The sequence below is a fragment of the Parasteatoda tepidariorum genome, chromosome 3 (assembly GCF_043381705.1).
Source record: "Parasteatoda tepidariorum isolate YZ-2023 chromosome 3, CAS_Ptep_4.0, whole genome shotgun sequence".
NCBI classification, from domain to species: Eukaryota; Metazoa; Arthropoda; class Arachnida; order Araneae; family Theridiidae; genus Parasteatoda; species Parasteatoda tepidariorum.
The window spans coordinates 91,614,618-91,639,959 of NC_092206.1; the positions used below are offsets into that span (position 1 = coordinate 91,614,618).

The window sequence follows — 25,342 nt, forward strand, 5'->3', positions numbered from 1 at the left end:
TAGAATAAATATAATTCCGATAAATCTAACAGATTTTTTATTAACTGTTAGACTGATTTTCATAATCACAAATTATCAAAATATATATTTGCTTTCGAATAGAGTACCAGGAAAATAGATGTAAAAGAATCACCGGTGTGGTTAAAATGGTTAATGCGTTATTCTGTTTCAATTGTTAGCTGTTTTGAATTTCAAATCTCCTACTTCATTTTATTACGAGATAATAAAAATTTAACTTATTAAATAGAGTTTTTTCATGGAATATTTATAATGATGTAATAAATTTTTAACGAAACACTTTTAATAGGCAAATACAATTGAAATTTAAAATTAAACTCATCAATTATACTTTTCATTAGCAATGTGTTGTTTTCTACATATTCTGTTGCATTCTTTGGTTTTGAATTTGCATTTATAATGATTTTTTTTATGAAATTAAAATTCTTCAAAATTTACATCTTTATTTTTTTCGGGATATCTTGATTAGTAACTATGAAAATAAATTCATAAAAATGAACTATCAAAACTGAGTTATATGCGTGATAAACATTAGGCAAAATTTTAACTAATAATGTTAATGCTACTAAATAAAAATGTATTAAATAAAAGGAATGCTTATAATATATAATAAGTATTAAATGAAAAAAATGATAATTTTTAGCCATTCTCTGTATAATAAATAATTTATTCATATTTTTTAAAATTTATTCCGTTTTTCTGTAAGTTAAAAAAAACCAGATATACGCTATAATTTTTTTACAAATAAAATAAATATTTGTATTTTATATACTTGATGCTTATTAAGTACTATTTAATATTTTAAGAAGTAAAATATTTTTACAAAGAGCAAATAGTTTTGAATTAATAAACCTGTGCAGATATTAAAATTTCTGGATTTTTTTTACTTAAAAATTATTAATTGATGTAGAGATATTTTTCTTTATTTATCTTGATTCTGCAATTCTTGAGCTTTCTGACGGGTTAAGCGTTCATGATGTATAACTTGCTTCCAACTTTATGATTCATACTAGCGTAAAAGTAATAAAAGGTTTTTCTTTTTAATTATTCAAATGATTGTGATTGCACCACAATTTCATATTTAAAATTATTTACACCAGTGAGTTTTGGTTTAAAAATTCATGTCCTTATTGCTTTTGTGATATCGTCTTAATTTACTAACTTTTCGAACTACTATTTATTGTCAGTTTATATTTATAAACATATGTAAGTACTGATAGAGTTAAAGATATAATTGAATGAATTGTTGGAGGTAAAAAACTCTCAGATTTTGACTTGCAATAATTTTCAATTTTCCATTTAAACTCAAGCTGAAAAACTTCATCCATTTACTTTCTCATTCTGAACATAATACTGCTCATATAAGCTACAGATATATGCTTTTCAATTAATTTGTAATGCGTCGTTGAAGAGTTAATCCGCAATATTTAAAATTTGCTGTCACAAACATTTTTGGGAAAACTGAGTTATATTTTCCTGTTGACTTATGTCAGTTCATAATGATAAAATAATAAATTTTAGATTTATTATTTATTGTAATATTAAGTAATACTATTAAGTAATAGTATTACTGTACTATTGAGTAATAGTATTGACTACTACGTAATAGTATTTGTACTAGAAAGTAATAGTATTTGAAACTATGTAGATAGTTTAATTTCTCATTGTAGAAAAATATGTAATTTTATAAATATTTTTTTGAAGTTTTTCGTAGATTTATATACGTTTTTCCTTGCATAATGTTCTTTATATTTGCTTATATTTTGCATATCTTTGCGTATTTCTTATTTATGCATATCTCTTGCATAGTAATTATGTATGCATAACTATGAGACCTTCAAAAATTTTTCAAAATTTTACGTGATCAAATAACTTTCTTTGTAGAATTTTAGGTGTTAAACATAAAAAAAAAGTTCAAAATTTTTTTAAATTTTGTTTTTAGCACTTACAGTTTGCACAAATGAATAACTATTTGAGAGAATGCTTCGTTAATAATTTGTAATTTCTTTAAAATTTTTACGTTAAAAATTTTAACGATGCATGTTGGTACATATATAAGGAACATATGACACAAATACCAGAGTGAGTATGGTATAGTGAGCTATATGGGGAATATGATTGCTAATTTTTTGTTAACTGATGGGGTATTATTTTTGTTTTCAGCATTCAAGTCTTAAAACTTTATATTAAACTCAAATTTTCTAACGATTTTTAAAACTTTTGATCAAAATTCGTGTGTGATCTCATAGAGCATAACTTCTTAATGCCTCTTAATAATTTAAGACATTGAATAAATATAAGTCTTTTACGTAAAAATAATAATTTATTTACAATGTTTTTAGGAAAATATACTCTTAACCCCTGACATGATATAAACGTGATTTTACCTGAAAAAAAATATCCGACAAAAAAATTAATGTTTTTAAATTTGTTGCAAAAAAACAGCAATATTTCAACTTCTTTCATTTTTTTTTTGGTTTTCTAAAATTACGTATGATTTGCGTAGTAGCAAAGGAGGAAATAAAATAGTGGATTAGTAAATTCATTAAAAACCAATGATTTATATAATTTAGTCCTGGTGTTATCGATCAATAGTTAATTCAACCAGTAGTTGCAAATTACGTTTCCTCACAAGTACCATACACAATTTTTGAACACGACACCCAAAATTCTATAAAGAATATTAAGTTATATTTTTGTGAAGAATAAAAAATGAAAAAAAAGCATGTTAAATAATATGGTTTTTTTATCAAATGATACGATTGGTAAGAATCGCAATTTAGTTTTTTTTTCATGAACATTTTGGATTCTTCATTCCAAACATGTAGTTGGCAACAAGGCATTTTAAATGATTGATTCTCTGTTCCTTTCACTTTCATCCATGATATCACTACCATTGGAACTGAGGCCTACAGAACTCGGAGGTGGTGGAATCCCCATCACCTGTGGATTGCAGATGTGGAGTTCCAAATCCGCCAACCTGTTCTGCATTTCCCATTTGTTCTGACTGAGCTTTAAGCTCATCGTGGCATTATCTGATTCTAGAGTCACCACTCTCTCTCGTAGTCTCCTAATTTCAGCCAACAAATCTTCTTGAGAATGGTCTGTTAGTGTCCTGTTCCCAAAAGGGAACTGACCAACAGCTTGGTCTAGTAGGAACGGACTATCAGCTGGGTTCTGGTAAGGCGAAACAGGTCGAGTGACAGATCCAGTGAGAGATACATACGAAGACGTTGGCTTCAGGTCACTGGCTTTTGGCGCCATGGGTCTCTGGATGTTGGCGGTGGTTGTTAATCCCATGGTGGGACCCGTCGATAGTCTTCTTGGCACTCGTTGGTGATGGTTTTCTTGAGATACCTGATGAGAGAGTGAGAATGGCAAAGTCTCGAGTGGTATGCCATTGTTGTAATCCCCGTAATGTGTCGTGCTGCTCGATGTACTCCTGTGCTCGAGATCGTGCAGCGAGGATGGATTCACTCCGATGTCGTCGAAGAGAGTAGCTGCTGAGGAGTTGGGATCCGCCATCGCTGACCTGTGTCCAACCACCATATCCTCAAGTCTGATCTTGCCTTTGGACTCTACTAGACCCGGTGTGCTTCGACAACGGCCCATAGCAACTGTAAAAAGAAATATATATTTATTAACAGGTAGAACTGCGCATCCTTTTGCAATTTTTTTTTCTATAAGTTAGAGGGGGAAAAAATCCAACGATAGTATAGAAAGCAAATGAATTTGAAAATATATTCAGGGTGCTACTTAAGGATTGGCTATAAAATACACTTTTAGATTTCTTGTAAATGCGAAGGGAAAAAGTATACTGAAGTTGGAACTTAAACTATTAATTATTAGGTAAAATTTTTTTCTTCCGAAATCTAATAGAACACAAATAAAAAAATGGGCGTATGAAACACAAAAACTGCACTGCGAAATCAACTGCGTCATATTTCTTCGAATTTGATGTTGAACAACCAAAAAGATTGTAAAAAAAACACTTTACTTTAAGTTATCCCCGATAAGAGCGTTCGTACATACTTTAAAGGGTGGGGGAAATGGAAAAACACCAATCATGTAAAAAGCATATGGATAGCTCAGGTGCACTCAAACCATTCAGGAATTTGTTTCTCTTCCAAAATTGCTACTTTTGGCGTACTTTGGATATCTTGGATTGGAGATTTTTAACAATCGAATACGAAATGGCGTGACTTTATTGTTGTCTTACACGCTGCTATACATATAACAAAACAGAAGTTCGCAGCTATAAAATGCATGCAATTTTTTAGTAGAGAAATAAAGATAATTGTATTTTAATTATTCAATTGTATTAAATTTTTTTCACAATACTTAATTTCTATCTCCTTCTGCTCTGATAAGGCAAATTCGAATTCGTGTATCTTCTTGGTATGTTTGATTTACAAGCTATGATATTTTACATTAAAAATAAGTTTGGGTGTACTAACTGTTCCTACTTATAATTTTAATTATACCATAAAAGATAACTTTACAGTCTCTTATGTGTATGTTATTATAAGTCTCAGTGTTACTGAATATCAATTACTTTTCGCCAAAAGCAGTGTATAGGATCATTTCTAATTCTTTCTAGAATCATCTTTGAAATATAACTAAACCAAGAATTAACTCTGGATTTTCCTACACAACTTTTCGTATAAAGTATTTGCCATCATTCTTGGTGTTACGATACTCTAAATTTTTTTACAGTACTTATTTCGCCAATGCAAATAGGAGGAAGCGGAAGACAATTATTATAAATACCTTCAATCTTCAACCAACAATCAGACAGGCTTTGTTGTTCTATATATCCACCTTACCTCATTGCGACACGTTACATTTCGAAAGTGTTTTTGTTTTATCCTCGCTTAAATATAGATGAGTGACCCACTAATCTCTGCACTTTTTTTTGTTTTCCATTTCATCAAGTAAATAAAATATATTTCTGAAAATACTAAAGATGAACGTAATGGAAGACACTGTATGCGAGCCATCTATGTGATCGAATTTACCCATATTTATTTAAACTGTGGGAGGGAAATGTGGAGCGCCATCGCTGAGAATTGAACCAACAGTAAACTTGTCTATGCAACAACGCTTTTGCCGTCTCTTCGAAAGAGTATGCTAAGCCTCAAAGAGCTGTCGTTGGCTTAATAGGAACTTCACCACGGAAGCAAAATTTTTGTTTGTTATACACAGCTATTTAGTAGTCACTATACTATGTGTTTGACTTAGATTTCATCTAACCCAAAACCACAGAAATGAAGTGAACTTTAGGATACTTTCTACATCTTCTATAAATATGACCAACTTAATGTGTTTTTTTCAACCGTCAGAGACGCATGGATCTCGAAACAGCAACACCAGTACATGATATTATGCATGAATTTATAAGCCATAATTGAAGATATAGCGTTCTAGAGTTCTCGAAACATTAAAAAAACGGTCTAATATTATTCATGTAGGTGACTCCAAATTATGAACAAGCGATAAAAGCTGAAGTATAAGCAAAGTTTTATTTGAGGCCAATCAGAGTAAAAGTGGTGTTAAAACAGACAAAAATATTTTTTCTTTTCCTGTCAAAAAAGTTCTAAAAATATTCATGCAAATTTTGAACGAGTGATTAAAGACTCAAATATGAGCAATCATAGCAAAGGGGATGTAAAAAAGAATCTGAAATCAGTTAAATAGATACTGTAAGATGGAATTGAGTGAAAAGGCAATAAATATGAATCTCACTCGAAAAATCGACAATTTTTTTTAAAATTTTAAAAACTCCTATTGAAGCAGATTTCGATTCGCCAGTGCTTGATAACATTTTATTTCTCTCACTTAAACATTAATTTAAAAACCTTAACGTGAATATTGCTCAGATTTAATTTTTTCATAAAAAAACGAATAATTAAATTAACTAAGGAAACTGAAGAAACTAATTGTGGTCATTGTGGAACACCATTTGTTTTTATTAAATCAGTCTTCGCTTTTTTCTCCGCATGAGACTCCCTCTCTCTAAGCTTCCGAACCGCTATAACTATAGTTGTAAAAGTGGTGTTTAGGTGTAGTAAACAGGCTATGCGCAAAGGAAAAAAATCAAAGCACTTACAGCTCTACCTGGTGGAAAACGGTTGACTTAGTGTTCGTTTCACAGTTTAAGAGAAATTTGAAATTCCAAAATGAAGTCCAAAGGGATTATATATTAGATTTTTTTCCTTCTTGGATCCCTTCGTCTCATCAAAGTGTTGACATCGCGAAATGAGAGTTTTTAATCTTATTTTCTGAGTAATTTTGTCCAAAATGTGTTTATGCAAAACAAATCGATGATACTCTCGGAGTTTATAATTAACTTTTTCTTCAATTTCGCACCACTTTTGAGGTATTGAGGTAGAAACATGAACATACTTTAATGTTTAAACAGGCGGAGCTGCAGAAATCTCATTATGTTTCGTTAGCCACTTAATTTGCTTGATACCATATCTATAAAACCGTTTAATATTAAAGTAACGAGTACTGATTTTAGTAGGCATCCTGTATTAAGACGGTAGAATATTACTAATGACTAAAGTATCCCCCCCCCCACAGCCCGTTTTTGGTCAGGGAGCTCATAAAAGTAAGGATCGACAACTGCATGACTAACGGCGAGCTGCAGGTAATCTTATCAACATCGAACACCGGCTGATATTCAGTTATCTGAAGCTAAATGACTTTTGAGTGGCCACCAACGTTCGAATCCTAGTTCTTAACATTGGCAGTGCACTGAGTCATCGCTGTTCAACGAATAACATAGCATAATCTAAAAAAAGTATGAAGTGTTCGAGAGTTTATCCAATTTTAATACATCATTACCACTCAAAAACAAAATAGAGTTCGATTCTTACCCTTCCTGAGTGGTTCTTTCTCGTACTTGTGTAGTCTTTTGACGGCTATGGATTCGAGCCTGACCCTTGCAGCCGGGTAGTCCTTGAGGACGTCCCACATGTCTTTCTTGTAGAGGCAGAAGAGGTCCGAATAGCCAAGGGAGCGGACGGAGGCGGTCCGTCGGTTACCTGCCGTTCCCATATTGAGGATGCTTATCTCCCCAAAGTAACTTCCAGCCCTGAGAGTCGCCAGAACCGTCCGTCCGTCATCCGCGACCACCTGGAGACGTCCGCAGTTTACTATGTACATCTCCTTACCCACCTCACCTGCAACATATTTATGTCTTTGCTTAGTGCAAAACATTAGTAAAAGAGTTTATACTGCCGTGCAATCGGAAAATCAACGTAAGTGACGAAAAATTCCAAAATTGAGATTTTTATATATATTGGCATCTTTGCATGGTAAGTTAAATATTGCAAAAAAAATTTTTTTTTGTTTCGAACGTAAATTTTATTTTATTAGTTGTTTGGAATTCTATTTTAGCTCTCATAGCATTAGTAATAGAAGAAAAATTATTGACAAGCCACTTTTCTCGGAATCAATCGTGAAGCACTGACGTTGTTTTTTGAATTGCACGGCAGTATACCCGTATAAGAAGGAAAAAAACATTAACAGAGAAGATTTGGGATAAATTTTCAAAAATTATTTTGAAATGTATTCCGAATCTCCTCTTTTAAAACTGCTTGAAATATTATTTACAAAGACGATCAAAAATCTTCTCAAAGATATTTTTAAAGGCATTAAAATGCTAAGAAAAGCTGATGTTTCGAATTTTTGATGTAGTTGTAATTATTATGCTTTAATACTAGGAAGTTTTAATTTATTCCCAATAAAAATATCCGTTCTTTAACTTAATAACTTCAAAAAAATTTTTTTTGATAAATAATTTATTTATTTTTTGCATTTCTGAGTTTAGAAATTTTCCAAAAAAACTTCTTAATTGTATATTTTTGCATTTTTAATATTTTTAATATTTTATTTTAAAAAAGACGTATCAAAACTTAAATGCTTAACAATTTCCTAAGAGTGCTAAATAAAATTGTATGCATTCAAAATTTCAAATACTTATCTCTTATAGTTTTTGAGATACATTGTTTTTGAGTTAAAAAAAAAAGAACATGAAAAAGAAAGCTCTCCCCCGGGGGGAAACGAAACTGAGACTCATTTGTATATTAACTGAGGTCTCAACATTTGAAAGAAAATCTTTTTATTTAATGATGAGAAAAAAGAAACAGGTGACTTTCTTGACTTTACTCTCCAGAACAGCAGGCCAAAAGTCTGAGCCACATGGTTGCAGTTAATGTGACTTCGAACAAGACTTAAGATTGTGTAATTGCAAAAGTATACTTTTAAAATATCTGATGAATGGAAAAGGAGAAAAAACTCTTTTTCGAAGAGGTGTAATCTCTAGGACTAAAACGGACGCGCTTTCAAATTGGATCTCATTTAGGCAGATATTGTTATAAACTGTAAAGGAAAAAAAAAGCCAATCAAAACAGAATTGTCAGAATTGAAACTCAACACTTCTTGAAGACGAGTTTTTAAGCCTGGAAGAGACGTGTTTCAGTATCACAATGTAAACAGACAGCAATCAGAGAAGAATTGAAAATGGACTCTTCTTGAATATGTGTTACAATATAAATAGTTAATGTTGAAATCGGCAGGAGATGAAAAGCAACCAGAAAACAATCGAAAAGGGTCTCTTCTTGAATACGGGTTACAATGAAAACAGACACTGCAGAATTCTGTAAAGGTGGAAAAGCAATCAGAGAAGAATAGAAAAGGCATTCTTCTTGAATAAGTATCACACTAATAACAGATGTTGTTGAAATCTGTAAGGTATAGAAGGCAATCAAAGAAGAATCGAAAATAGAACTTTTCTGAAAATGTATTCTCCAATACTGAAAGGGACAGGCTTCTACCGGTGTCATGTAATTAACTGATACTTTTGAAATCTAGAAGGGATAGAAGGTTATTTTTAAAATGTAGTCCCCAGGATAGAAGGGGGCATTCTTGAGTCACATTAAAAACAAAATGAAATAATCAAATAGTAACGAACCCTTCCTGCAGATGTAGTCTCCCGGACTGAAGAGGACGTGTCTCAACCTAAGAACGAGTTCGCAGAGGAAGCCGGACTCTGTGTTCTGGAAGATCTCGACCCGCTTCAAGGTGTCCAGATGGACGTTAATGGCAATCTCTGCTTTTAGTCTGTCCGGCAGGCAGCCGATGGACCGCTCTTCGTCCGAGCACTTCTTGGTCACCCACAGGTAGTCGAACCACCGGATCACTTTGTTTTCTATGTGGTCAGGCACACGACGCATGCGCATATACGTTTTAGTAGCATCAAGGCGGGCTGAAAAAAAAAGGTTCATTGAGTAATTCACATTTCCATGTTTTAAACAGCAATATGGAGTTAAACGGCGCGCTTTCATAGTTTGCATCATCATTAAATAATTGAAAAAGTTAGATTTTACGAGAATTCATCAAATCTATAATTTGTGTATATAAAACTATACAAGAATCTCGAAAAACTAATGTATTTAAAAGAATGAGTAACACTTTAGTTACAAAATAATGGAGGTTGATATCTGATACCAAAATTTTGAACCATGATGTGTTTCATGGCATAAAACTATGCTATGAAATTAATACAAAAGAAACAAATATTAGAAATACATTGAACAATAAAAATACATTGGTCACCGAAGGTGGCCAGCCGACCCGCGAAGCGGATTTACCGCTTTTTGTGGCCACTGCGTTAAATCATTATCCCCAACATTTCTGAGGTCCGAAGGCCCCAGGCCTCTCGGACACGAAAACCACAGAACAGTCCCCAAGAAGACGCGCGTGCGGTCCTGCGTACCTGGTTAATCCTACAACCCTGCAGGCTCATTAAAGTTCGTCTGCTTAAGCTCGCTGGAAAGGAAAAGTTACTTCACGGAAAACAAAATTATTAAAGAAAAAAAGAATGAAAGGAATGGAAAACAGTTACATTGAAAATAAATTGGAATTAATAAATTAAAAATACAAAGCAGTTAAAATGGGAAATTGCATCACTTGGATTAACATTACGATATGATAATGTTGAGTTTTAATGAATGGACCTTGAAGGCGGGTCATTGCTAAAGTTGGTTGAGGCGAGGGACTATACCTCTGAGAATTAATCAGTGCTGTGCGGGGGTTACATGAGTATGAGTAGTACATAGGTACATTACATAAGTACATAGCATAAGTTAAGGGTTACATTAGTATATAAGTATTGACAATGTACAATGGTAACATTAGTATATAGTTAAGTTACAATGTTTATTACAAGATAGTTATGGTTATTACAAAAGTGAGCTATTATGGTTATTACTAAATGGGATGGTTAAATCTTAGGACATCAATATAGCGGTTGATAGATGTTGAGGTTTGAGTTCGAGATTAGTTAGATAGTTTGAGTTTCCTGTGCTGGCAACATCTTATTGTTTTTATATTCTTTTTGGATGTAAATAAAAGTTAAGTTTTCAGTTTGTTCTACGTGACTTTCAGTCTGATTTGCTCTCAACAAAATCCAACAATAGATACTAGAAGTTATTGGGTGTTTTACACGTTGAGTTGAGTGCGGTTAGGTAATACTATGTGATAATATCTCTCATTTCCATCCAAAAATTTTTTTTTTTCGTTTTTTCAAATACATATATTTAAAGCAAGGACCGACTGCGCATCTTGTCTGCACAGCCTTTCAAGTGACGTCAGATCAAGATCGGCAACTCTTGGCTAGCCTCTCACTACTCTGTCATGTTTCACGCCTCTGCTGATGTTGGATGTATGATTTTACTGCTTCATTCGTCACCATGTCAATCAGTAATCCTGCCGATTGTAAAGTGCTTTCAGTTATTCGATTTTTAAATGCAAAAAAAAAAGTTAGTCCTTCTGAAATTCGCCGACAGCATGTTGAATTTTACTGGTGTAATGAATGTGTCTTAATGGCTTAGACTTTGTTAATGAAGGAAGAACCAATGTTCATAATGAAGAACGATCTGGATGGCTTATTGATGAATGGGAAATGCTAGACCATCCACCAGACATCTCTGACATAGCACCATCAGTCTTCAGCTGTTTCCAGAACTTAAGGAATTTCTACGCGGAAAATGAAGACATGCTGAAAGAAACTGTTACTGGTCAGGCGGCAGATCTCTTTGATGATGGGATCTAAAAGCTGGTGTCACAACTCAAAAGGACGCCTTATCGCGGAAGAAAATTTCCTTCCAAATTCTCTTTCTCCTAATTTAAAATTTAAAGTGTAGAAAAAGTGAGTTCAGACAAACCTAGAGTAAGTCATGTAGCTTCAAATATTGAAAAGAAAATTTTAAAATATACAGATGAAAATAAATTATGAGAAGATAACTTAGGATAAGTTCTCTTCAAATAAGTTATTTACATCTTAATATTTTGAAGTATTGTTTTCAGCAATTGAAACTTCGTGACTTACTATAGGCTTTCTTGAACTTACTTTTTCTTTTTTTTAAATTTTAAACTAGTAATGACGGATAAAAAGAACTTGCGAGGAAAAATTTTCTTCCTCAGTAAGGTGTCCTCTTAAGAAATGTTTCAATAATGGTGACTAAAATGAAAAGTGAATAAATGTTCGTATTACAATTTACGTGCATACATGAAGTTTCTCTTACTCGATTAAAAAATGGCTCTTTAGTTAAAAAAAATGACCCTCATATCCGAAACGCTTAGATATTTTTAAAAGCGCGAGGCGTGATTTCGAAAAACATTTTTCAATTTTATTACAGGACTCAGTTTTCAAAACTAAAGATGCATTCTTTTCCCTCTCTTATTTATTTTTCATAAATTTTAACATGGGAGCAACTTAAGATTTGTAGTAATAAGAGAGTGGATTTGGTGTATAATGATGCGAATTTTTTCCCCTTGGATATTTAAGCAAGGAGTATTTGTGGAGAAGCGTGCCCTATCTCGGATAAATCTTAACTTCTGAAAAAGGTCATCAAACTATTCGGCTTTGTTTTGTTTATTTTCTCATTATAGTTGTTTACTGGGTAAATAGAGCTATGCGCTTGACAAAAGAACACCTGCTTGATGTTAAAAAAGCTCTTAGTTCTGATTTATTTTATTTGTTACAATTGATTTTAATTATTATAATTGAGTTAAATTAATAGGGTTGAATTTATTTAATATAATTGAAACTAATTAATGTAATTACATTAAATAATTATAATTAAGTTTAATTAAATAAAAATTAATGTATGTAAAGTAATTAATTGCAATGAAAAGGATTGAATTTGATTAAATTAATTGAATATAATTCTTAATATGGTATTTGTTTTTTTTTACAAGTTGCATACGTCTTCGAGTTTTAATGAGAATTTTTTTGTATGGAATAATATAGGAATAGTATGTAGTAAGATCATGATATTGCAGGAATTGAATGTTATATGAATGACATGTCATAGGAATGAAGAAATGGTATAAAAAATAAAAGATTCTGTAAAGATTAAGTAGGAATAACATATTATGTTATTTATGAAAAAAAACATAAAAAATGGGTAGATTAAAAATAGAACAGCTTATGGTTGGAATTGTACAGAATGCAATAGGAAAATACAATAAAAATAATACATTATAAGAATACAGTAGGAAATGCTATAATAGTAGAATATATTAGTAGAAATAGAATATTATGAGAATAGAATAGTATAAGAAAATGTAGTTGGAATAAAATATAAGAACACAATGTAATAGGGATAGTTTGTTACAAGAAAAGAACCCAGTAGAAATAATATAATGCCCTAAGAATAGAATATTAACAGGAATATGATAAAATTTTTACAGTATTTGGTGATTCATTTACAACAAGAATCGACTTTTATAAAATTGTAACCGAATACTTAGAAATGTTAAACAATTAAAAATTTAAAAGCATATTTATTTAGTATTTGAAAAATTTGTAGTTCATTGTTTAATAAGCGCTCATGATTTTAAATTAAAAGTGGAATATATATTGCCACTAGTACTTATATTTTATACTTTACTTAATAACGCTATGTATTTTATAAAACGTCAAGGCATTCTGTAGAATTACAAGCACCATGTCAAGATATTCTGTAGAATTACAAGCACCACCTGGTTCTGTAGAATTGCAACCAGCTTTACAAGCACCACCCTTGTTACCAAAAAAGTTAAAAAATAGCTATTCTATAGAATAGCTCTGAACTATATCGCATGCCGAAAGCAAGCCGGCAAAATATAATAAGATTAGACATTTCATACCTTACCTAAAAATTTTGTAGAATGCCAAATTACAAACTGGCTAAGTATGAAATACAACAGAAAATTTTAAGAATACCGGCATTGCTTGAAACAGATCTAAAACTCTCTAATGACAGTCTTTTTTTAATTTTTTATTTTTATATAAAATAATATTTGAAGAAAGAACATTGTTTTAAAATAGTAGCTTTATCATTATATTGCCAATTTTTCATATTTGCCTAAAGAGCACTCGTCATTCTATAGAATGTCCAAGTGTTACATCCAATGCCTAAATCAAGTTTATAACAATTCTTATTCTTCATACTTTGCCTAAACAGCACCTGCTATTCTATAGAATACATTGGTACAGCATATAAAGCTTTGGCAAAGTTTTATGTTTCGTGTGTTTCGAATAACACCGGCTTTCTGCAAAATGCTCTGGTATTCTACAAAAGTGTCCAAGTGTTTCATACAATCCATATACGTTTAGTTAGAATAGAAATTTTCCTTGGGATGATAAACAATTGTGCAGGCTTTTCATAATTACTAATAAAAAATTTTTGAAGGAAAAAATCTACCGATGCAGCAATTACAACAAAATAAATAAAGTAAGTATATTAGTCAACTTGGATCCTGGGTCCATGTTTAAGGCTGAAGAATTAAATATGTATAATGAAAAAACAGGTAGCGAAACATAAGTAAAATATAAAAAAAAGCATTCACCGTATGCAAATATGAAATTTATAGATGTCAATTAGGGGTGACTGGTTTTAGACAAGTTAAAATTTTCCGTCAGAAAGTTGGACATAATTACTTGAAATACATATTCTGAAAAACTTTAGAGGTTGTATAAGTATCTATGAGCGAATATCTTTTATGTTAGAGACAGAAAAAGTCAAGTTTTTAAAGAGATTTTTTTAAAAAAATATTTAGAAAATTAGCGTTTTGAGTACAAGAGAAAGTAGATTAAAGTATTTGGAAGATAAAAAAAAAAGAAAAATTTCAGAAAAAATGTTCTTATTAAGTTTGGGTATTTAATAAATTTAGTAGGCTTTCTGAAGCTGGGAGAATCCTTTTTGTTACAAGAGTTCAGAATTTGCTCAAACTGGTTTTAATTTCTGATTTTGTAAGATTCAGGGTATTTCTTACATAGAAATCACACAAAGGTCACTAATTTTTATCTGTTAATGCAATTTGTTTCAATTTACTATTTTATTTTAATTACTATAAGTTGAAATAAAAGTTTCTTATTATATGCATGTACATACTATATGGTAGTTATGTAATACGTACAAAAAAAAGTTTTACAGCCTCTTATTGATTTAAAATGAACTAGATATCTATTAAACATTCTTGAAAAAGGATACATAGTTGTGTTTCTGCTTTAGTTAGAATCGTTGAAAAACATTTCAGTGCTGTTTGCCAGAATCACGCAATTAGTGTTATTCAGTAAAATGTATAATTTTGAAAAAATTTATGCTTCTTTCCTTTCGATTCATCTATTCCATTCGATTTCTATAACAAAATTTCACAAATTTTATTATGCAAATAATTTTGGCACAAATTATTTTAACAATTTAGACATTTTACCAATTTTGGCTTTTGTTTTAAGATTATATCAATTATTATTGCGATTATACCTGATAATAATTATTTTATTTTATTTTATAACCATCCCTGAACAACCGACCTAATTTTCTGGGGTTGACGATTACTAACGTTCAATTCCGTAGCCTTGTAATTTTGAACCGAATCCAGAAGTCAAGGGAACTCCTGGAACAAGTATTGCGTGAGATCTCCCTTCGTGGAAGACTTTTTTATGGAACTAAACCACATTTGCGTTACACGGGGAGGAAAATCCCGAACCTCTTGCGGTTAGCCTGACGGCAAGGGGGCTCTAATCCATGATCCGTCTACCACTGAGGATATTTTACGTCAGCACTGCGGTGCCGCAAGCCGGATGCGGAATTCATATCGACCAGCCATCGCTAGGATTCGAACCTGGTTCACCTCATTGGAAGACGAGTGCTCTATTACCTGAGCCATCACGGTTCATGATAATAATTATTGCAATAATGATAAACTAAGCAGCAGGAAAATAATGCTGAATTCATTCTCACCTAAATAGCCAATCAAAGTCTCTATATTGATTTAAAAAAACCTATACGAGCCCAGTATTATTCAAATAAAAATTGTAGTAATTTATAAAATTTGACCGGGAAGGGAATCGAACTACGTACTACGTGATTAGCAGCTTGGTTCTTTGAATCACGCCCACGCTCTTCGTCCATCTAGCAGTCAGACACATATCAAGATTTTTAAATTAGATTTAGTAAGTTAACGATTTATTTTAAAAATGTTTAAATTTAAAAAATAATATTAAAATTTCTTTAATAAAATTCTGTGTTGATTTTTCCTATTGTAAAAAAAGGGTCAAAGTTGACATTGTTTATCTATTTAAAGTAAAAGTTTACACAGTTTATATGAAGTTTACACAGGTAAGCAAAATTTAAACAAACATGATTATCATTCCAAAGAAGAATCTTGTCGTTTAATCGCAACACGTATCCTGGGTAAAATTTATTTCTGTCCAAAAGTCTAGTTTTGATCGTAAATTTAGTCAAGAAAAAGGACAACGCATCCACTTAGAGTTGATGAACTCAGCGTTCAACCCTTCAAGCATTTTCTTCCGTTAACTTCATTATAGTGAGAAATAAAAGCAGTTAATTGAAGTTAGCATTCGAGGCACGAACATAGCATCCCATATCATCACTCAGGACCACCGTAACTGTAACCACTTCAAGGCGGAAACTAAGTATATTCGTTCCATTGAATCGATCCGTTCGTTGTTGTTGAACGGAGATCCCAGTCTTCGTTCGCAGGAAGGGATCATTTATAACTTTCTTTTCAACATAAATACCTTCACTTGTTGCGGAAAGAATATCAGTCTTCCCATTGGAAGGGCGGAAATAAAGATATTTAGTGAAAATCGTCTGCTGATGGTTGTTGCCATTCCGTATGAAGGAATAGTGATGGAACGATTCCGATTTCCATTATGAGGAAAGGTCTATTAAGTTGGAAGAAATGATGAAATGTTCCATACTGAGGTTTTACATTCTATTGCGAACCAGAAAAGTGTTTTAATTTAAGATTTTTCTTTTAATATTTTGAATTCTAAATGATAATTTATAATAATAAAATGCAATAAAAAGCAAATAAAAAAAAATACATATGTTTTGTCAGACCTAAATTGAAAAACGTAGACGGTGGAGGGGGTGTTTCGTATGTGAAAAAAAATAGATAAATGGAATTGTACGAAAGAAATGCGCTCCACGCTTTTCGTTTGAGGTCTGACAAAAAAGTAATTAATCTTTTTCTACTTTTATTTTGTGTTTGCTCTGTATTTTTGTCTGTCTTTGACGCGGAACGTCATTTCCAATTTTTTATAACTCCATGTTCGTGGAGCTTTGAAATTTAAACAACGACTACAAGAAACAATTTTAGCCCCTGATAGTAAAATTCTAGTTTAAATATTTCAATTCGTTCGAAAAACATGTTTGAAAAATTACGTTTTTTTTTAAATGAGTTTTAACATTTTTCAGTGTCGTAAATAAAATTGCGGATGATTCTGTTTAAAATTTTATCCCGCGTTCTTTAATGTTTAATTATTTTTTACAGGCTCAGTCATCCAAATGACGTGTGAATCGGTGCTACGTCACTGAATTAGTATTTCTATAATCATATGAAACCATGTTTTTATTTTGTTCATGGTAGGGATTTTAAAACGTGTTTCCATATAGCTAATTAATCTAATTTATCAACAGTAATTAAAATTAAAAAAAAGTTATACACTTAAAAGCAAAATCAAATTAGAAAAGCTACTGATTCATTAAAGGGAAGCATCAATATATTGCCATATATTATTGGCGCAAATAATGCTCAATTAATCTTGGTAATCAGTTCTACTGGCATCATGGTAATCTAATATTTTTAAAGGCGGTAAGGGAAAAAAATTCTCATTTATCTTCATTAAGTATTTATTCGCACTTAATTTTATTCATAAAATACATATTTATTTTAATTATTACTTTATTTTTTTATTTAAATTATACATATAATGAACAATTTAGAATTTTTTGAAGAAAAATTAAGATTAAATATGTTTATAAAAATGTTTAAGGCGTTATTTTTTATTTTAAGACAATTTTCGATGGCATTTAGAGTTTTTTTTTTGCATTTTTAAAAATAAATTTTTAAGAATTTTCAGGTTATCAACTTCCTACTCTTGTAATTAGTTTTTAAATCAAATCATGATCCATTTACTTCAAAGGCCGAAATAACGCGTAAATCCAAAATTTCTTTTCCTTCGTATAGGTTTGATATTATAGAAAAAAATTATATCCTCTTCGCACATAGTTTTTCCAATATATTTAAAAAATATCCCATCGGGATTCTATTTAGATACATAATTAATGAAATATTTTAGTTAATAAAATATTTTAAAAATAGGCTCTTCAATTAAAACTAAGTTTAAAAGATTTTGAGAGAAAAGATAATTTCATATTAGTATATCGTCAGTTTTAAAAAGCACGTAAGCTTAGAGATATTTTCAACGTAAAATGATGGGAATTCCAAAATCTGCTTTCTATAGCATCAGTAAAAGAAATTAAGTTGATATTAAATAGTTCTATCGGGTAACGAAACTTTAAAAAAATCATTTTGAAGTAAAAGAAAATTTTTTGTGACTATCTTTTGAAAAATTCACTTTCCTTTAAAAAAAAAAAAGAATTTGTTCTTTATTCACGAAAGGATCGTTGTGGAACTTTGATCCAATTATTTTTCATCATCGTGATCAAACAGAGGAGGAACTCATTTTCGATCAAAGCACGCAAAAAACTCGTGGCCGTGTCTCCCAAATGATGGAATAAAAATAGATCAAATTTCTCCTCTTCATGATATTCTGGTAATTGTTAATGTCATCAAAGGTGTGTTCTTCATACGATTCTCAAGGAGAAGCACAAATGGTAAGAATTCAGTTATCGTCTGCATGGAATAAATTCTGCTCCCCCTACCTTTACCATTGGACAAAATATCGAGCCTGCCACTCTATTACAAGCATTCCATATTTACTGGTTTTTCATACTTATTTAATTTAAATCATCATTAAATTAATTAATTAAAATCATCAATAAATGTTAAAAAGGAACACAAATGGCTAGAATTCGGTTATCGTTTGCATGGAATAAATTCTGCACTCCCTCCTATTATTATGAAACGCAAGCTCGGAATAAAATATCGATCTTGCCATTCCATTACAGGCTTTGCACATTACTGGCTTTTTACATTTAATTTAGACATTTAACATTTAATAATGAAAATGATTAATTTAATAAATAATATCATCATTAAACCTCAATGAGAAATAAAAGTAGTTAGAATGCAGTTATCGTCTGCATGAAATAAATCCTGCTCCCTCTACCATTACTAAAGAATGAGTCTTGGGAAAAAAATATCGAGCGTGTTATGTCATTATAGTCATTACATATGTACTGTCTTTTTATTTTCATTCAAATCCTGAATTTTTATTTAAATCCCGGAATACTTTTCTTAATAAAAATAAATGCTATCTTCATTTTTTTAGTCTATGCAGATAAACAGATTTCAAATTCCTAAAATAGATACTCTTTCGGAAACTGCATACATATCAACATAAAATTACAAGATCAGTTAAGGTTTACCACAAATATGTAACCTTCATTTCTCTTTATCTTTCGCCAAGTAATTTTGAATTGTGAATATCCCTTCGAAATTCCTCTTGCTCCTGAGTTTCGAAAAATCGCTAAATGATGAATCTTTCTCTATACTAAGTGGCAACTGCTTTTCTGACGCACTTTGATGAAAATCTGATCTAACAGGTTGTGGGGGTTTTCGTCTCTCACGACCTATTTCCTTGGAACGATCGTTTTTCAAAACTATCAATTCAGAACGCATCTTTTTTTAATAAATATTTCATTTTTGATAGGAATAAATAAATGCGTTGTTACTTTTTCCTAGATGGGGCTTTAATTTTATTACAACTAGTTCTTTTGTAAAATTGTTTCTGACAGCGATGAGTGTAAATAGTTTTAAGAATTAAAATGGCTGTCTCATCATTCCGCAAAAATAGAATTGTATTTAATACAGACTACCGGGGGAATCGGAATGTGTAGATTCAAAGAGTCCGTCGGAAATAAAATTCATGCAAATAAGCTATTTATTTTTTTATTTTAAAATAAAATGAAATTAGAGATTATATTAAAATGATTGTGGACTTTATCATTCGACAGAAAACTGATATATATATATAATCCTCTTCGCACATAGTTTTTCCAATNTACCTATACACATTTTTGTATTATGTATATGTACACACAGTGTCTTATGTACATGTAAATGTGAATGACCAAAATTGGTGGTTGTTGACTTCCACCGGTGAATGTTGACAACCACATAGTCGATTTAGTCAATGACCGAAATATATAATAAGTCTAATTAAGTGCCACACTGCCCGGTATACATTTGGCCGGTATGCCCTACATCAATATTTTTTAAGATCAAATGCCACTGCCCAGTATGCATCTAACCGGTACTCTGAACACTGATGTTTCTCCTAATCTATCTTCAGCAGATACTAAAATATATACTATAATAATATATACAAAAATATAATAATATAAATATAATAATATAAATATAATAATATAAATATAATAATATCATTGATGTAGAATAAATATAATAATATCAACGAATAAACTAATATGAAATCGGATATAACTAATATTTCGGACATTCACCAAAGTGACTATGTGATTGTTGACATTCACCGGTGAAAGTCGACATTCTCTTGATTTCGGTCATTCACTTTAACATACATTTCCCTTACACGGTGGCAGAGAAAGTACTTTTCGAGTTGGTAACAAAGAATTTAAATATCAAGCGAGAGAGCTCTTACAAGCATGAAAGTGTAAACGCACTCGTTTACGAAGTTCTGAAAGAAAATACTTTTCTCGCGTCGATAAATAAAAGCTGACAAAGAAACTGAGCTATAAGTTGGTAAGTATTGAGAGGTTAAAAACCAATGATTCACATAAACAAGCAAAGTGTTCTATAATAACTTTTAATTATACTGATGCAAGTTCAATATTAATAAGAATTTTATTCAAGGCTATTTTCATCATTAAAAAATGAGTATTAGTCGTGCTGGTACGCATTTTAAGTATAATAAAATAAAGCGTGCTCGAAGAGCTGAAGAGAGCGTTGATGACAGTTATGAAAGACGAAGAAGTGAAAGAATGCGTAGGAGACGTGCCGCCATACTTGATTTAACTGTTGATGATGAAGAACATGGTATCGGTTCCATGACCAAAATATGCAGTTTTTATGATGGTCACTTCTGGGCAGAACGAGGGAGAAAATTCTTCTGTTAAGTATACTAAATATTGCCATGATGGGAAAAAGACTTTCAGGCTGCTAGACATTCAGTGACAACAGTGATAGCTCTAAGTTCTGAAATTTATAATAGTGTTTTAATGAAATTGGAAATATTTAATATTGTACTTTAAAAACATATTTATTGTTTTTTGCTGCAAGTTTTTCTATTGCGTGCCATTTATTTCAATTCAAAATTTTTTATTTCAATTAAAAAATTTTTATTTCAATAATTTGTTGACTAAACTTTTTTTATTTTTTTATGGAGGAATTAAATCTAAGGATTTTAATAATCGATTTAAATTCTTACGCTTTCACGCCAGATCGCATTTCAAATGGGTTTAACTTAGTAGCGAGCGAAGCGAACATGGCTTGATAAGCAAACTATATAAGTAATATTATAGGGACGGGAAGCATCAGCAAATAGGAATGGAGCTATTTTGTGTTTAATAACTCACGCGACTTCAACTCAACGTCTCTAATACGATGAAATATTTTATCTTTCCATAACTTTCCATAGTTTTTAAAATGCAAAATAGTATTTGAAAAATATTGAATTGCATAATAATTTTAATGTATCATAAGGGGTTGGGGAGCGTCAACGATAGGAATGGAGTTATTTTGTGTTTAATAACTCATGCGACTTTAACTCAACTTCTCCAATGCGATGAAATATTTTATCTATCCATAGCTTTCCATAGTTTTTAAAATGAAAAATAATTGAAAAATATTGAATTGCATTATAATTTTAATGTATCATAAAGGGTTGGGGAGCGTCAACGATATGAATGGAGCTATTTTGTGTTTAATAACTCATGCGACTTCAACTCAACTTCTCTAATGCGATGAAATATTTTATCTGTCCATAACTTTCCATAGTTATGAAAATGCAAAATATTTTTTTAATATATTGAAGTGTATAATAAAATTTCGAAAGACTCCGCCAATTCTGTAGAAGTAGCTTAGACAAGTTTCTTACATTTAATTACTCTTAATTTATTCCTCTTATAACTAATTATTTAATATTTTCTATAAAATCATCGCCAGTAAAAAAAACTTTTTTAAACTGCTTGTGTCAAAAGCCTTTCTATCAATGTAGATATTGATGACAAAGACATATGTGTATATTATTATTAGAAAAGTTCCTTAAATAAATTATAACAAAAATCCCGAAAAATCATGTCATTATGTTCATGATAAATAAAAAAGATCAAAATTTCATAAAAAAATTCGTACAAACTTAAAAATGTGTAGTTTAACTATTGAAAAGCGAATGAAAAATAACTTGAAACTTCCATATGTTAAAAATATTTTGTATAGAATAGAAAGTAAAGTGAGGGTGTTTTTTTCCCATTAGAAAATCGATTGAAGTATCATTTACTTGATAAATTATTACTTTAACACGTAATATAAGCAGATTTTAAATATGTAAACCCTTTCATTTGGATACAAAATAAGAAAATTACTTAATTTACTCAGTTATTAAATTATTAATAAAATAAAATTATTTAAGTTACCTAATTAATTATTTTTATTTGTTTAATAAAACAGTGTTAAGCAGATGGCTCATTTTTGGGTTTGCGGTTATCGATGTTTAACTCCGTGTCCATGTAAATTTTGAGCCCAGTCCAGAAAATAAAGGATCAGGCAACCGGGACATTTGGATGACAACCTTTAGATACACTGCAAATATTCCAGATCAAATTACGGTAAAAAGTACTGGCATCCTCAGTGCGGTAATCATTTTTACCGTAAAATTTATACCGTAATTTTTCCAGCAATATTTATTTAATTACAATGATTCAGTATTTTAACGGTTAGTATTACTGAAAAAATTATGATATATTTGATTTTTTGTTTCGTAAAATTTTACGGTAAACATGGATTTTATGATTAAATGCACCGGCATTTTAAGAGACGATATTTTTAACCGTAATATGATCTGGAATTTTTTCTGTATGGAACATTCTGCACTAGCGTTTCATGGAGAGAAAAATTCTCCATGGTGGCAAGGAGATTCCAACCCATGATTCATCTACCCGTATTTTACGTAAGCACCGGGGTCGGTGCTAGCCTGGAGCAGAATTATCGACCAGCTATTAATCATACGTCATATTGTTCATTGTTTAAAATTCTTACCATTGATTTATTCTTCATGATGTTTGTTTCAATAGAAAAATTTAAACAACTTTACAAACTACCATTTCAAAATACAAACTTTTTAAAAGTTCAGTAAGAATAAATTATGTACAGGTAACCAAAATTGCTAAACAGTATATGATGGAACTGGCGATATTTTAACCGCATATTTTAGGAAAATGTATGACCTCATAAGCAGCAATATTTATGTTATTAACATTTGAAACCGTATCAATTTTTAAATTACCAAAAGGAAACCCTATATGCTTCTAATTACTTACTGACTCTTAAAAATAAGTAATTTTCTCTGAATAACCCAAGGACAAGATTCGAAAACACTCTTACGAGGCCAAAAACTAAATAAATTAGCATTCAAGAATTATATTTAATCTTATATATCACTGATAATTGTTCCTGGAAAAACGAGTACAAAATTTTCAAGTAAACTATACCAAATCTTAAAATAGTTTCTCCGTGGTAAATGCACAAAGCGAAAGATAATTTATTAATAAAAAAAAACTTTCACGTCTAATCACTGCTTGAACTTCATCCGTTCTTTGTTTTATACCCATTATTTCACGAACTTTTAAAATATGCGAAACAAAGAAGTATTCATCAAATACGTTTTTTTTTATTTCAAATCTTTTTAGGCTTTGTCTTGTCATGTTTAAGTATAGAACAACTATCAACTTAATCTTTTGTAAGAAATATTTTGAAACTATCTTTTCAATTTTGCCAGTGAATAAATTATTATTCTGCAAGAAAATTTAGTTCAAAAAATAACTAGGCATAATTTATTTAATTCAAAAATAAATGTTCGAAATTAAAAAATAAGATTAAAAATTGTTTAAATTTTTTTTATAGGAATGTCCTTAAAAATGATTTTTATTTGAGTTAGAAAAAAATTCTGTTAAATGACATTTGTAAAAATATTTACCCGAAAATGTGCATAATTTTTCTCCATCAAACGCTTTATTACTTCTTTTTTTTTAATAATGTAAGGTATCTTAAGACAAATTTCGTGTTAGATATTTTGTTGTATTGTTGTATAAGATAAAGTTCAGCAAAATAAAATTTTCAGACCTGCTCATTACCTAAATTTCATTTGATTGAACATCTCAACTATAGGGATTCTAAAGGAGCTACAAACCTGACAAAAATCTTTTTACCTTACGTAACATATAAAATTTTGACATTAAGAAACGGATTCTAGTTGCCTTAGCAACGAAAGAATAAAAGAAATTATATTTAGGAAAACTTTATTTATATCTTAACGGGAGAAATCCGTAGATATAACTGTATGTTTTGGATATTTGATGTAATTAAGATATAATGATTTTTCATCTATTTTATACTTATACGATGTACTAGGTTATACTAGGATTTGATATTAAGCATCACTAGCAGCTGTGGAAAAGTAAACTGGATTTTGGGGTTGTAAAGAACGGTACTGTACCTTTGAAATTATTCAATGCAATAAAGCAACTATTTTTTTTTTTTAATAAAAAATATATTTGTTTCAAACTCTCTTGAATATTTTAAATGTTTTTAACAGTTTTATCATTATAATAGAGAAGCAAAAATATATAAATGATTATCAAGAATTTCTATATCTTATGAAAATATAAATAGTTTTGGTTTTGAATTCTCCTTGGATTTCTTAAAGCTAGATTAAAAGACACTAAAAAAAATTAAGCGTGTTAAATTAATGAAAAAATATGTAAAGGGTACCAAAAACCAAAAATTAAAGGAAAAATAGGAAAAAGAAAGAATGACCAAGAAACTGATTACAAAAACAAAATAAATAAAAAGAATAATTTAAGTAAACAAAATTTTGAAATAGTTCATGTATCAAAGCTTAGGAAATATCAAACCACAAATGTTGAAATTAAATTCTAAATAAATGACACTTGTTGTCCAGTTCGTTTGCATAAAAATGTTGAATATTTTTGTGTGAAAATTTTTGAAAATTTTAGTAGATTAGTTATATAAATGTTTAATTTTTCTTTCTCTTTAGTTACTATTAAATAGATAAATTGCATAATCATGTTTTTCATATTTTTGCCATTGTAAATAATTGTTTTTTTTTCTTCTCATAATTGAAAAAATTTTGTTTGTAGTAGGGGAAAAGGAACAGTCGTACCAACCTAAAAATTTTAAATTTAAAGTTTTCTAAATTTTTTTATTTTGGCTCACCAAAATTTTTTTTGGGGGGGATGTAATACAAAAAGTAAATACTTTTGTATTAATAAAAGAATTAAATCTCTTTCGTTTTCATAAAATGTCTTTGTTAAAGAATAAGCGTAGAGAGATTCTATTTTGGGAATTCAAGGCTGAAAACATACCATTGAAATATAAATAGATTTATATTTCAAGGGAAGAGTTATTTTTAGAATCGTTCCCTTTTTCAATTCCATATAAGGAAGCAGAAATGATTTTCCTTAATGCGTAAGGATACAAGGAATGTACGAAATGTGCCTTTTTACTTCAAATCTATGTTGGTATAAAACGTAAGAACGAATAGTTTTGCGTG

The 25,342-nt window shown here is 30.4% G+C and overlaps 1 protein-coding gene across 1 annotated transcript in view; it reads right to left on the minus strand.

Moving 5' to 3' along the window:
• Window positions 1–1,711: 1,711 nt before the first annotated feature.
• LOC107451482 (cyclic nucleotide-gated channel alpha-3-like) overlaps window positions 1,712–25,342 on the minus strand; it is a 34,052-nt gene continuing 10,421 nt past the window's right edge. The window contains exons 2-4 of the mRNA XM_016067598.3: window positions 8,999–9,292; window positions 6,900–7,205; window positions 1,712–3,635 (exon numbers count right to left, since the gene is read on the minus strand). Coding sequence (XP_015923084.1) covers window positions 2,863–3,635; window positions 6,900–7,205; window positions 8,999–9,292 — 1,373 coding nt within the window. The 3' untranslated portion in view covers window positions 1,712–2,862. The remainder of the gene's footprint in view (window positions 3,636–6,899; window positions 7,206–8,998; window positions 9,293–25,342) is intronic.